This window comes from Centrocercus urophasianus, unplaced genomic scaffold (genome assembly GCF_019232065.1).
Source record: "Centrocercus urophasianus isolate 14NV4802_14NV808 unplaced genomic scaffold, USGS_Curo_1.0 seq_22, whole genome shotgun sequence".
NCBI lineage: Eukaryota > Metazoa > Chordata > Aves > Galliformes > Phasianidae > Centrocercus > Centrocercus urophasianus.
Window position 1 is genome coordinate 414,648 of NW_024884778.1, and position 13,796 is coordinate 428,443.

At 44.5% G+C, this 13,796-nt stretch overlaps 1 protein-coding gene across 1 annotated transcript; it reads right to left on the bottom strand.

Annotated features, from left to right (window-relative positions):
* Positions 1-299: 299 nt before the first annotated feature.
* IRAK2 (interleukin 1 receptor associated kinase 2) lies at positions 300-13,756 on the bottom strand. Its single transcript, XM_042823679.1, has 13 exons — positions 13,621-13,756; positions 12,913-13,092; positions 9,350-9,520; positions 8,647-8,753; positions 7,058-7,252; positions 6,575-6,639; positions 6,036-6,150; positions 5,071-5,180; positions 4,511-4,706; positions 3,751-3,813; positions 2,534-2,734; positions 1,864-2,374; positions 300-1,587 (listed from the first exon to the last, which is right to left on the bottom strand). Exons 1-13 carry the CDS (start codon positions 13,754-13,756, stop codon positions 1,469-1,471), a joined length of 2,169 nt encoding a protein of 722 aa, XP_042679613.1. The 3' UTR covers positions 300-1,468.
* Positions 13,757-13,796: the final 40 nt, after the last annotated feature.

The window sequence follows — 13,796 nt, forward strand, 5'->3', positions numbered from 1 at the left end:
GCTCTGCGGGGCGGTGCAGTGCCGGTGCCGTGCCGCTCGGCCGCTTTCCCTCTTGCGGTGTCGTTCAACAGACAGCAGCAAGCGGGTAAGGAGCGGCACCGGAACACATCCCAGAAATCACTGAGAGAAAGAAACACTGCTTAGCAGTGAGCGAGGATGCGCGTTTTACACCGCTGTTACGGTCGCTGATAGCTGAGTGCGGGGAGGTGCTGGGTGCTTGCTCATGAACACACATGCAATGCTTCAGAAAGATGCAGAAAGGAGATTTTCTGTGCTATGAGTCGTGAGAAAGCTGAATATAGACAGGGCTTCTTCCATTTTTTATTCTCGAGTTTATTAATAAAGTATAAATTTGAAACGTTGAGATTAAAACATTGTATCAAATAGCTGACATAAGAGTATAGTTACTGTAAGACTATGCAGAATATTAGCTGTGTTATGCCGCTCTTAATAAACATCTGGTAAGGTTCCATACTTCAGAATATGTTTAAGACTAACACGGAACAAAGGAAAGAATAACACAGCTGGCTTTGTGAGGCTGCAGGAGCCAGCCCGCTTCATGGCTCATCTGTCACTGTTTTACCCTTTGCCAAAATAAATACAATTAATCAAATTCAAACTGACTGATGATAAAATTGAGGACACTTTAAATTAAAGCCCAAAATGTATAGTAGCCACCACATGAAACACAACAAGAAGCCTTAACAATGTTTAAAGGACACTTAGGAAGAAAAACAACTTTCGGAGACACCCTATGAAGTGTAACTGCTGTCCTATAGCTCCTGACAGCGAAACTTGCTTAGACCTCCATGACATAACACGTACAGCTGGTACAGCAGCCCACAGAGCAGATCAACATGTCTTCAGTTATTTACTTACTGCTATTTTCAGTGCAATTCAAATTGAGATCAACCATAGAGAATATGTCTGAGAACTTGCATAGAAATTCCCTTCTCTGCTAACACAGTGTTCTTGGGTATACAGGCAAAGAGTGTATGATACAGATCATTTGAAAACTGAAACCTTCTTCAGTCAAAGATTTGTCTCCACATATAGCATGCAATGATAATAAAGGGCATTGCTAACCAATTGTGGATTAGTGGTTGCTCTGTAACTTCTAGGACTGTGGTATTTTAATAAGACACCTATTATCTGCAGATACTTTTTGAAATACAGAAGAAAAGGACCTTAATTTTTTTTATAATGCAGATGAGAAGAAAGAAGGCATTTCTGTTGGCAGAGCTGCGCTGAGCCTCAGCCTGTTTTAGGAAAGATATTTTCTATTTCTTCTCAGCGCCATCACTTTTCTTCAGAGAAGGATAATGTTTCTGATCCAAATCTGCTACTCAGACTTCAAGGAGACGTATACTTTTACCATCTATTTCTAATGAAGATTCTAATGATTCTAATGAAGAATCTGTCCTTGTTTCTTCTTGTACGTTGGTCACAGCTAGTAAGTCCATCTGGTTTAAGAATCAAAAAGTTCAGAACTGCTTAATTTGTCTTCTTCATACAGCAAAATATTTTCCATTAGCTTCTTTTTTTGGTCATTTATTTTTATTTTCCAGGATGCCTCTCTGGCTAACGCTGAAAAACAAAAAATTCCAAAGACTGAGAAAAAAAATCTATCTGCATCTAAGGCACAGACAGCAATTTTAAATTAAAAATCTGGTTTAGAAAAACTGACAGAAAGGGAACAGAACATTCTGTAGATTCATTGGTAAAATCCTAAGCAAGGAATAAGAGCCCAAACTGTTGTGAAGACTTGGGTTAGAAGAGAAGCACGGACACTTCTGCCACAGCACCCGAACCATCGCACACCAGAACGTTCTGCACCCGCACCTCAGCCTTATCTACATTTACCTTGGGATGAACACGCAGAGTCAAGGTCTGCGTTTTTGGACTGAAATGTGCTTTGTGCAGTAGCAGCCATTTCCAAGTTGTCGTCACTTCTGATGCATACTACGTTTCTTTCCCGGAGTCCGTTTGCTTTTGTTTTCTCCTTTATCCTGCAGTCAGAGCTCGCAGTGTTTTCTGAATTGTCACAGCTGTTGCTGAATAGCTCATCTGCAGATTTCTGTTCAGGATTCCAGATGAAACTCATCGATTCATCCGATTCACAGGGGATCCGTGACATCTGCAAACAGTCCGGTGGCACGACTCCTCCTGAAGGTGTGCACTGACCACCACTGGCCAGGAGCACCGGCTGCGTGCTGTCCTCTTTATTCTGCCCTGCAGAAGGGGCATCCATGCTGAGGTTGGTTGTCTCATCATCGGTTTCTTCTGGAGTATTCATGGAAAACCCAGAAGTGCTGCCTCCACAGATGTAATGCTCTCTCAATTTATTTTCAGCTGTTTCCATAATTTCAAGCACCTGTTTTAAAACAACAAAATCTGTGAATGCAGAATAATCCCTGTACCCCTTGTTACACACATTACCGACAGCCCAAAAAAGTTGGGGCACAAAAGTTGTAGCTCTAGACCTTGCTGTCATGAAGGCAAAATTCTCAAAATCAGATTGTTAAAATATTACCTCTGCTATGTTAGAATTCTTCTTTCTCAGACAAAGGCAGATGGCTGAGGCAAAATCAATAGCAACCTCTTCCAGCAGATGTCCTGCTTTCTTGTCCAGGTATTTACAGCATATTTCCTTGGCAGCTAGCTTTTCCAAATTCTTGGCTTTGGAGCGTGAGTTTTCTTTTGCTATTTGGATTTCATCAGCAATCACGTCTTTCTACTCAAAGGAGAAAAGTACATTAGGTGAAGAAAAAATTAATAGCAATGTTTAATTCCATCTAAATCACTGAGAAGTCCTCCCATGTACTTGTTATTACTGCTCCTTAACAGCTGGCTTACAGATCTAAAAACAGTAACTGATTTCCCTTTGTAAAGTCACAGAAATGTTGCTTTCACAGTAAAGGAATGGCCAAAGGTTTTCTTTGCGTTGCCTAAAGCAAACCCAGCTGCTCTATGCTTATACCCACCTAAAGGAATGAAAAATCGTCAACACTGCACATAGCAGCATTTTTGCACAGAATTTTAAAAATATTTATTAAAAGAAATCACAAACTCAGGATCTTTTGTTTCTTGAAGCTGTTTGGACGTTGCTGAACGGTTTGGAAATTATACGTATGAAAACTACCATCTTCCTCTGAAAGGCTTCAACAACATGGTAAACCAGAAGGAGTGCATTGCACAGAAGGATTATAGGTGGAGTCTGTTTTCATGAAGATGGTGTTAATGGCATCGAGTGAGCCTGGGCAGCTCTGGCTGCTTGTGAAAGCAGTCTGCATAGCTTTAATGACAGCCTGGACAAATTGGCCAGGATCCAAATTCCAGACACCAATTAATACTAAATGCCTGATAAACATGATAATGAGCAACTGCAGTCAGAGCCCACCCAGATTCCCCCCGTGTGACTCCTCACACACCTTCCTGGCACAAACAAGCCTGCAGCATTTCAGCACAAAGTGTGAGAATAAGAACGAGCTTAAAGCCAGTTCTGCTGCAGCATCTCCTAACATCAGCAAGGCCAGTGCTCACGAGTCTGCTGTGTGCAATGGGAATACGTACTCTCCTCATGTCTAAAGGTGATGAACTATTGGTGTTAATGGAACCACGTCAGAATTTCTAGAAAATCTCTTCTGCAAAATGTGTAAAGCAAACTGCATTTCTATAACATGTAAATTCACCTTATGACAGCAACCCCATTCACTCGTGCCAGTGTTCATTATTTCTGCTTTTCCTTACCAGATAAACAGGGCTCCTTCCTTCATCCAGTGCCTTTATCCCTGTCAGTATCTCTGCTAAGACCTAGAAAGTTTATTTGACAGATAAAACAATTTGTTGACAATAAACTCTGTCTTTAAATGTCTGTATGTAAAGGAATATTGAACTGTTGAACTGTCAGGGCATTTTAGATTTCATTTTTATTTTAACACAACGGTGCCAAATTTGGGCAGTATTTATGGCAGCTTAAATCTCTCCAGAGTCAAGTCCAGATTTTATAGTTAGGTACAACAGATAACAAAAAACCAAATGAAGTTCAAAAAGAAGACTGTCAGTATAAATTTATATAGGAAATGACACCAAACAGAGAAACTTCCTGTTAAAATGGAAACTTTTGAGACAAGTGACGTTTTGAACTCTTATCTCAGCTGAACTTCCAAACTGACAGATGTTTGTAGCAGTGGATGGGGCCAGTCTGTCACAGCTGTGAGAACCAAACAGAAAACTTTCTGCTGCTCTTTTTCTCAACCTACCAACAGTAATACGTCTTTTGCTACATTTTGCCATTTCGTTGTTCATAAGATTCACATCACTTTGCCACAAACTGAAGTAGATTTGGAACATGAAGGTAATTAAAAACAGAATCTCAGCTCGTTATACAGTTAGCAATTGGGAATGAAGTTGCAGGAACAAACAGCTACGTGGGGAATGTGCTCATACATCCGTTTTCCTGTCTACAAACATCAACACCCACAACAGAAGATGGAAAAAGGCAACCTACCACACCACAGCCAAATACGTCAACTTTTTCTGATAACTGCCCATGCCTGACAAAATCTTCTGGCAGATAAGTAAGAGAAGCTTGCAGGACTTTGGTTTTCATCACAGTACATTCGGACTTTTTATCAGCAGAGTACAGTCGCAGACCTGAATGCCCAAGCTTTGGTGTAAAGTTTTCATCCAACAAGACATTGGAGCTGTAAAAGACAACACTGGTCAAGTGATTACTTCAACTTGATGTGAAATTTTACACTTTTCAAGTTAAGGCAAGGTCTGAGCAGGAAAAATTCCAGCATTTGACCTGCTGTGTAACAGTGAAAGGGCAAAGACAGGGAGAAAGGAAGAGGGGATTTAAAAGCACTCCAAGCATTGCTTCAGAAGAAAACACTTCCATCATTTATAAAAGGGAGACAAATTAAAGGTGATCAGGTGAAGATCCTTCAGAACAAGGGATAGCAGAATGACATTGCAGATGAATACCAACATGATAAAAGCTTTCAGGTGCTTCTGTTGAAGAAATCCTGGAATTAATGAGTGTACAGGTAACGCCAAGCCCCTCACCTCCTGATGTTCCCATGAAGAATTCCAAAATTGTGTAAATACTCCACAGCTCGGATGAGTCCCACAGAAATACTGATCCGTGTCTCCCACGCCAGTGGAGCAGAATCATCCTGCAAGGAAGCAATGGGGTCGTTTTGTCTTCTTTTGACAATGAAAACGACACAGCAGCAGTACATTTTCATTCTAAAGACTGTTTTGGTCCCACTGCAATCATGGTGGAGTCGCCATCCCTGGCAGTGTTCAAGAGGCACCTGGATGAGGAGCTACGAGGTCTGGTTTAGTAGCATGTGGTACTAATAGGAATGGGAGGGTGGTTGGACTAGATGATCTTGCAGGTCGTTTCCAACCTTGTGATTCTGTGATAAGCAAAATGCCAGTGGGCCTAAATCAAAAGTTTTGTCCAAGGCAGAGTTTGGGATTTCTAGGCCCAGGAAGGAACTTACTCTTGCACACTGCATGGTGTGTTTTGCCTGCCTTGTGACAACAGTGAGATAAGGATACAGCACAGATCATACTTATTCACAGCATCAATTATACGCCATCACAGAGCACAGGTCTGGTTTTGATGGATTGCTTTTCTGCTCCTTCTGTCATATCTCTGTAAATGCTCTTCCAGTAGGTCTGAACACCTCAAAGTGTTCTCTCTTAAGCCCTTCTAAAATGTTGTAGGAGTGAATGAAAATGATGAGAACCACATTCCCAATTCCAATGAAATATTACAATATAGATAGGTATGTTTTGCAGATTAGTTATTACTTGAAAAATCTGAAGGCTGCAAAGCAGAAGCTTTTCACTGACCTGATCTGCTTTGCTGTAGTAAAACTGAAAAAGAGCGTAGTACCTGCAGACAGCTCATCTGGGCTGTTTTTGTCTCTTTCTTAGAATTAAGAGAGATCTTTCTGCTTTTCATACAATAACGTGACTTGTAATCACAGATAAATAACGGGCTCAGGTTATCTGCTTACTTGATGCTGAAGTTTGTTCTGTAGTGATCCATGAGGCAGGTATGGATATATCAGACAGTGCAACTCAGATTCTACTGTGAAACCCAGCAGCTGCAAAATGTTGACGTGACAACACCTGCAGGAACAAATCAGTCATGATTTACAAATGAAATGAGAGCAACATAGGAAAATGCATTCTTAAGCCAGAATAAATCCCTACGTTCAAGAGAGTCGGGAATGTTGTTCTGTAGCCACAAACACAGAACGGCCCTGAGTGGGTTCACAGAAAGCTACACCAGCAGCAGAGGCAAGGCCATAGCACAACCAGGTTTTGAGCAGCCAGAAGGGATACAAAGCTTCAGGAGACACCAGGCCTTCACCACGTCCAAGAGTGGCACGGGGCAGTGCTTGCTTTGCAGGGAACAGCACATCTCTGGCAGACAGGTGTGCTGCTTCCTCAGGGCATAATCCCAGTCCCCAGCACAGGCCTGGGGGATGCACACATCAGTGTGACTGAACAGCCCGGAGCACAGTGCATGCAGCATACACAGACTGCTCACCGAAAGCAAATCTGTACTTCTGTATGAAAAAATCTTTGGGTGGAATTTGGGCTTGTGCATTCAGTCTGAAAGAAAAAAAAAGAAAACATGCAATAGAATCTCAACACTAATTACCGAGGTGCTGCACTCCCACTTTTAGTCTCTAGATGACAACTTTAGCAAACAGGCTGTTTTCACTGGTGACCATATTGTGTCATAGACAACAGCTACACATTAGAACAAAAACTGGCATGAAGACATTTCTGACCCTATTATCCACGCAGGCAGCTTCCCCCAGGCTACTCCCACAAATCCAGTGAACTGAACTACCCAGGAAAAGCTCACATACATGTTTGCTGCATCTAGGTTTACTAACATAATTTCTCTTTTATTCCTCCTTTTTTATAGCAGTTCTCGTTCTCTGCCCACAGAATATTAAATGACAGCTGTTTAAGAGATTCTAATAAAATACCTCCTGCAAAGAAAAAGCAGTGGAGCACTTGCCTCTTTCAGTCTTTTGATGACATACGCCGTGTTGTGCCTCTGACCTTTGTAGACATCTGCAAAAGTGCCTTCGCAAATTCTGCTCTTGTCACTGAAGCCATCTGTGGCATTAATAACTTCTTTCTGGGTCCACAAAAGGCTCCCACTGGGGAGATCAGTCATCGTCTCCTGCTGAGGAGTAGAAGAGCTGCAGGGCTACACATTGGAAGAAGAAACAAGTTAATCTCATAAACATTTGTATGCTTTCTCCATCTCTTTCAGGCATCACGTTTCTCTTCCATGAGCTGAATGAGCGTTGTGAGTGTTGACAGAAATTGTGACAGGTGCTGTGCAATCACTCCGTGTGGTTTCCGTTTGTAATACCTGTGTTGATTTGTCTTGCTGATAGAAATATTCTTCACAGTAGAAGACACCTGAAAACAGCTAATCTGCATTTCCATCCTCCCCAAACAACAGAGTAAACTTTCTTTAAAATTCCTTATATGTATTTAAAGTGACATCAATTTAAGCTACAAAGCCCACTAGTCTCTGTGCCTAAGGCTTATATCATGGTACTGGATCAGAAAGGAGTGTCTCTCATGCTATAATGTACTTATTTTCTCCTAAGAATTGCACGGCTACTTCTGAAGTGGTTGCAAAATAGTTGCTTCCAGTCAGACAAGTCCTCATGCCACTTGTTATTACAGTTCCACTGTAGCCTACACATAACCATACAGCTTTCACAACCTTAATTCATTCCAGACCTGAAAAAACAAAACCTTAACTTCCCCTCAGGAAATTCTGAAATTAATGTGTTCTTTGTAGCAACCTTCTCCTCCTGCTTTTACTCTTGAACCACACCATCTTGGATGAGTTATAAGTCTTAAAGCACAATCTTCTTTAGAAAAAAAAATCAAATTAAACAAAAAAAAAGAGGTCAGTGCAGGACTGGGTTGGGAGCAGAGTGCACACAAGGATCTGGGAAACACACTCTGAAAAAGTACAGGATGGTTCCACCTAGATGGTCTTGAAGATAAGAGAGCTATAAGGAATAACTATGTAACTACATAGCTATAAGGAATAACAGAAGACTGTGTTGAAATCATCAGGAGCATGAGCAAAGCAGCTCCCAGGATGGCTGAGCCTTGGGATGGGGCTCCGAGGGATGGCAGATTTTCAGTTTTCGACTAGAAAAGGCTCTGGGCAACCTGACCTCAATGTGGCACTGGCCCAGTTTTCAGCAGGAGCCACATTTTAAATTCAAACTAGAAGTGTGACATTCCAACTAGGCAGTCCCGTATGCTGCACTGTCCTGCGATCCCATTAGAAATACTGGAGTCTGCTGCAAAATCTATAATGGAAATTCCTTCAAAATTAATTGCTATTCGTGGGCATGTCAGCCATGCTAAGCCATGCAGCACTGTTAAATGTATCCCTCACTGGTCTTGCATTGGCAAAAAAGAAAAGAAAAAAAGAAGTGAAGCAAAATTTAAGTAATTAGTGCTAAATTCAGTCTAAACATAAAGGTGAAGAGTAAACCTTAACTGAAAAACACAGTGTCATAAAGCAAATTCTTACAGTTACAATCAATGAGAACTAAAGGGATTTACCTGCACACTTGATGAGACAGAAGGATTTGACTGTAATGATTTCAAAAGGTCTTTTGGGGGAGGTGGTGGAGAAGGAAGCGAATACAAGGTTCCTCCAGAAACAGCATCTGAAATTGAATTAGCAGCACGGATAATACACCTCTTTTTTGTGCCATTGCTGCCGCTGACTCATTATGAGCATCCATTGCTGAAATGCCTAACCACCTATGGCTGTCAAAACGTGAAATGCCACCTAAACACATGGAGCTTTTGTCCAGCTTCCTCTGTGCGATGACTGTGAAGATCCCTCCAGCCCTGGCTCAGGGACACGCAGCTTCCAGAGCCTCTGCCTGCACTGCTGCTCTCATGCTCTCCTCAGCACACCATGGTTCTGCTCCATCTCCCAACAGAGCTGCTTGCTGATGCTTGCGTGGTGTGAAGTGCACGCACAGCTCTACTGTTAGCATGGCACTGGTGCTCACACAGACCTGGGAGAAGTACTTCTCTCACAGCCAGGACAGGTACAGAAAGGAGGAATGGGTGGCTGTGTGATCAAGCTAGGAATTGACAGCTCAGGAGACAGCAATGCTAGGTAAAAGGCAAATATTCAGTTGGGACCATTTTGAACAGGAATGCGTTCATTTACACTACAGTAAAATTCAGCATTCTTGTCCATACGGTCATTTCATTGTTACAGAAAATCAGATTGTATTATTCTACTTACTACGTGCTGGTGATATTCCTGGTTGTGAAGGCTCTGGCGGTGGCAGCAGACTTATCTCATTTTCTCTCTCTTTGTGTTTGCTTTCCGTGGGTGTTAAAGATACGTCCTCCTGTTTAGGTGGCTCTACCAGCTCTTCTTTTTCAGAGGTGGTAATGCTGGAGGGCGATATCCCTGCAAAGGAGATCAAAGGAAAGAGGAGTACCGTGCAGTACTGTGCAGCAGGAAGCCTGACAGATCAGTTAGCAGAAAGTAATCCCCACTGGGAAAATGGACCATCCATTAGAACAAACATTATGAATGCTTTACAGTTATTGTTGAATTGTTTCAGTAGCGCTGGTATTTAAATTCAGACTTGAAGAGCACATACATCTTACAAGGAAACATTAAAATCAGATTAGGCTACTGGGACAGGAACGAACTGGAAAGAAAAAGATATGAAGACACTCTGCTATGCAGAGCTGTCAAAACCTCCTGACAAAGCAGCTGAATTCTGGTCTGTGAGAGAGGTAAATGACGGGGAGAAGGAGCCTGGAAATGCTGAGTGTGCACCAGAGATGACACAAGAACTTTCTAGTGCCTATCAACCACTTTTTCCTGGTTATAATTCTGTACTCTTGTTTCTATCCAGTATCTTTTATCAGCAATATATTTTAACATTTACATTTAACATTAACATTTACATTTAACATTATAAAAATATCAATTAATCTTTTGATATGAAAGAAAATAAGCACAAGTACCAATATAAGCTTTTTGTTGTGTTGTTTTATCAGCTTGTCATCTTAAGTAAAAGCCACAGCACTCTGCATTTGCAATCAGACAATAGCTTGTGTTCTTTGTGCACAAACAAAGCACTGGGGATGTCTGAAGCCAGAAGGAAGCTGGAGTTTTAATTTCATCTATGCTCCTTGTAAACCACTTCCAGTAGAAGTGAAGCTTAGAAGGCAAGGTATGACAGTTCCAGTCAGTGCAGCTCGGACCAGAGATGGGAGCACGTCTGTGAAGGGCAAGCTTTTTCCTTTGACTTCCTTCTGGAGTTTGTGTAATTGTTCTTCAGCGTCCAATACGAATGCAGGTTTGAACGGAAAATCAGCTCTGTTTCTTTGTTAAAGCACCAGCTTTAAGCTGTGAGATCACAAACACCACAGGTTTTGGTAATCACGGAGTTCAAGCACCCTGCAGGCCTTCTGTTCCAACCGGCAGTCCCTGCGTTCTGCAATTGCTGACCTTCCCCTGCCGGTACTTTGACCTAGAAGCCTCTACAATTTGGATCACTTCCCTCTTTCAACCTATTTTTCATGGTTTTTCATGAATTTTGCAATTTCCTGCACATCAGTCAAACAGGTCACCGCTGAAACTAAAGAAATAACACAGGAAAAAGTTTGTTCCAACAGATATCCAGAAGTGGGACTAGAGCTGCGCAAGAAATTCTCAAAGGCAGAAACAAGAGAAACAACTCTCCTGCAAGTGATCTGCCAGCAAAACATTCACCTGGGTGTCCTGTCTTGCAAGTCAGGCTGAACAGTGTTACAGTAACACGGTAACTGTCAGGAGTTGGAACAGTGGCTTTTTGAAGTGCCCAACAGAACTGAAAACCAAACCCACTTCCAGCTCCTTGCACCACGCTGCACAGAATGCTCTCATTTCACAGATCCTCCCGTCACAAAGGAAACCAGAAACAAAGGAATGTTGTTTCTCAGAAGGTGAGTGCAGGTTTTTTCTGATTAAGACACAGCATACAGGGTGGGATTACAGCAAATCAGTGAACACACAGAATTAAGGAACACTCAAAGTGAGCCGGCTGCAAACAAAGGCGGGCCTGAGAGCGCTGCGGCCGGGCAGAACAGCGATAGCTGAAGGAGCAGCCAGCTGCAGCACGTACACAGCAGCACCCAGAAATCCCCGTGGACAGTGTGAGATACGCAGTGGGCATGGAAGAGAACAGTTACCACAGCGTGGAGGCCTCCAGCTACTCCAAAGCATCTGTAAAAACAGCATTATCGAGGAGCCAGGCTTATTGCGTTGGAGAGCTCCAGATCCAGTTTCTTCACGTTGTTTTCAATCCCATCTACTGAGGCTGGACCCTCACAGCCACATTTCACAACTGGTTTACTACCATACTCGTTAGGGCAGATGAAAATTCACTTTCCTGTAGCTCTGTTACCATTGTTACCATCTCCTGAGTGGGGTGACTGAGTTCAGCCAGTCCGGTTCTGCTGAACGAAGGGCTGTCACAGCCCGGCTCTGCGGAGCAGCACTGCTGCTAGGGTGGGTGGCAATGGCATTTCATGTACAGAGATGGAATTTGCTTAAAGCACACTTGTGCTTAATATCTCTTTTTAATCAACAGAAATTCAGAACACCCACCTTAAAGATCTTTTTTTTGCCATCCTAAAATGAAGTTTCTAACACTAACACCAGGAACCCACAAAAAACCCAGCTGTGCTATATAAAGAACTGCAGCAGCAAGCAAACTGTGACACAGTGGGAATTTCCATGAGCAACGCCTGTCGCTGAGTGCCAGCTGTGTGTGCTGCCAGCCCTGCCCACAGGCAGCTCACCGCAGAACTCAGCCTCCTCCCCAGCTGCGTGCAGGCAGTGCCCCGCACACCTCCATCTCCTGTCGGCATGCACTGCTGTCAGCTTTGCCCATACCCTTGTCCACCTGCATCGTACTTCTCTGCTCAGTTTGGCCCACATAAACCTCTAACTTTTCTTTCTCACAACTGCCTATGGAGAATGTCAAAAGTCACACGAACACTTCCTTCCCAAGAAAGTTGGATTTTGGATGGTAATATGTGAAGAGGAGAGTACAGGCTGCTGTCAGCTTGACAGGGCAGCCCAGGGCAGGAAGGATGAGCGTCTCGTCCAGGGTTCCACAGGTCCCACAACAGAGCTGAGCTAAGGTACCCACTGGCTCATGAAAATGGATGGCTGCCATTTAAACATTGATTTCAACAGAGAAAAACTGCAAGTTATATTTAAAAGTGCTGTAGCTTCTACAGGGCAATGGTTTACCTTAATTAGATACAGCATTTTCAAAGTATCATCATCCAACTCTGAAAAGTAACTAAAATACAGCAAATGGGACAAAGGCAAGAACAGTGAAGTGGGCAAAGCACTCCTCTGGGGAACGTTCTCACTGTGCAGGAAAGCAGAATGCACAAGCCTCACTGCTGATAGGTCTCTCTGCCACGAGTTTGTTGGCATTTAATGTATAACAGCAGAATTTCAGTGGGGAACAAGGACGTAAGAAAAATTCACACATTCACAACTCAGCTCTGTGGGAAAGCAAGAATGTGTTACAGAGCCATCCTTCATGCACAGCACAGCCTCAATCCGGCAGCTCCTGAAGCGCCTAAGAGACACTACGAGCTGTGCTGACAGACCAGACCGGCAGCCCCTTGTCTAGGTCAGCTCTCCCCTTCCCACCATGAGCAGAAAATAAGAATCAGCAGAGACTTCACAATTGGAGCACAAGGTTCCCAGCAAAGAGTTCCTTCAGCCTGCACAATGAAGACGGGGACAGGCACAGAGCCGGGCTGCTCACAGGAGCTACTTACAGTCCAGGATGACCTGAGCCGCCCGGTAGAGCTGCAGTGCCTGCAGCAGGTCCAGCAGCTGCCGCACAGTCGCCAGCCTCACACCCCACCACCACATCAGCTCGCGGGTGATGCTGATCCCCGTCTTCTCCATGCACTTGATCTTCCGCAGCTCGGTCTGGTCAGTGATCACGTAGGAGGCTGCGGAGACGGGATGGCTTTGTTAGCAAGGGGAGAGAGCGAGGGCATGCAGGGCAGGCACGGTGCGCTGCGTACACAGAAAGCTTTCATTCGGCTTTAAAAGCAGGGACCGCCACACGTTAGCTACGTGGACGTGAAGAAATTCCAGTTCCTGGAAGCAGGGTATTATTTCTATTCTTTCAAACGTTCAAAAAAAAAGTATGTTATGCGGAGACCCAAAAAGAAACCGCTCTCAGCCTGCTCAGCGCGCCGTCACCGTCCCCCGACCGCCCTCACCTGCACGCCGCGCGCCGCTCGGCTCCGGTTACCTTCCCGTCGTGGCAGCGGACGGCAGCGGCTGGACGGGAAGGGCCGCGCGGCGGGGATCGGCAGCGGGGGGGATCGTGTCATTACCGGCGGGCACCGGGCGGCTCTGCGGGGGACGCGGAGCGGACGCGGCGGAGGCCGGGAGAAGCGGAACGGGGTGGTGAGGGAGAAGGGCGGCGCGGGGCCCGAGAGCGGCGGGGGGAGCCGGGGAGCCGCGCTCACCGAAGCGCATCCAGTCGCCGTCGCTGAGGCAGTCCATCTTCTGGCAGAAGTCCTCCAGCACCCAGGCCGGCATGCTGTGCACGTAGGGCGACGGCGGCGCCATCTCCTCGCGGCGCCCCGGTCTGCCCGCGGCCATCAGCTGCCGCGCGTGGCCCCACGGAGCGCCGCCGGGCGGG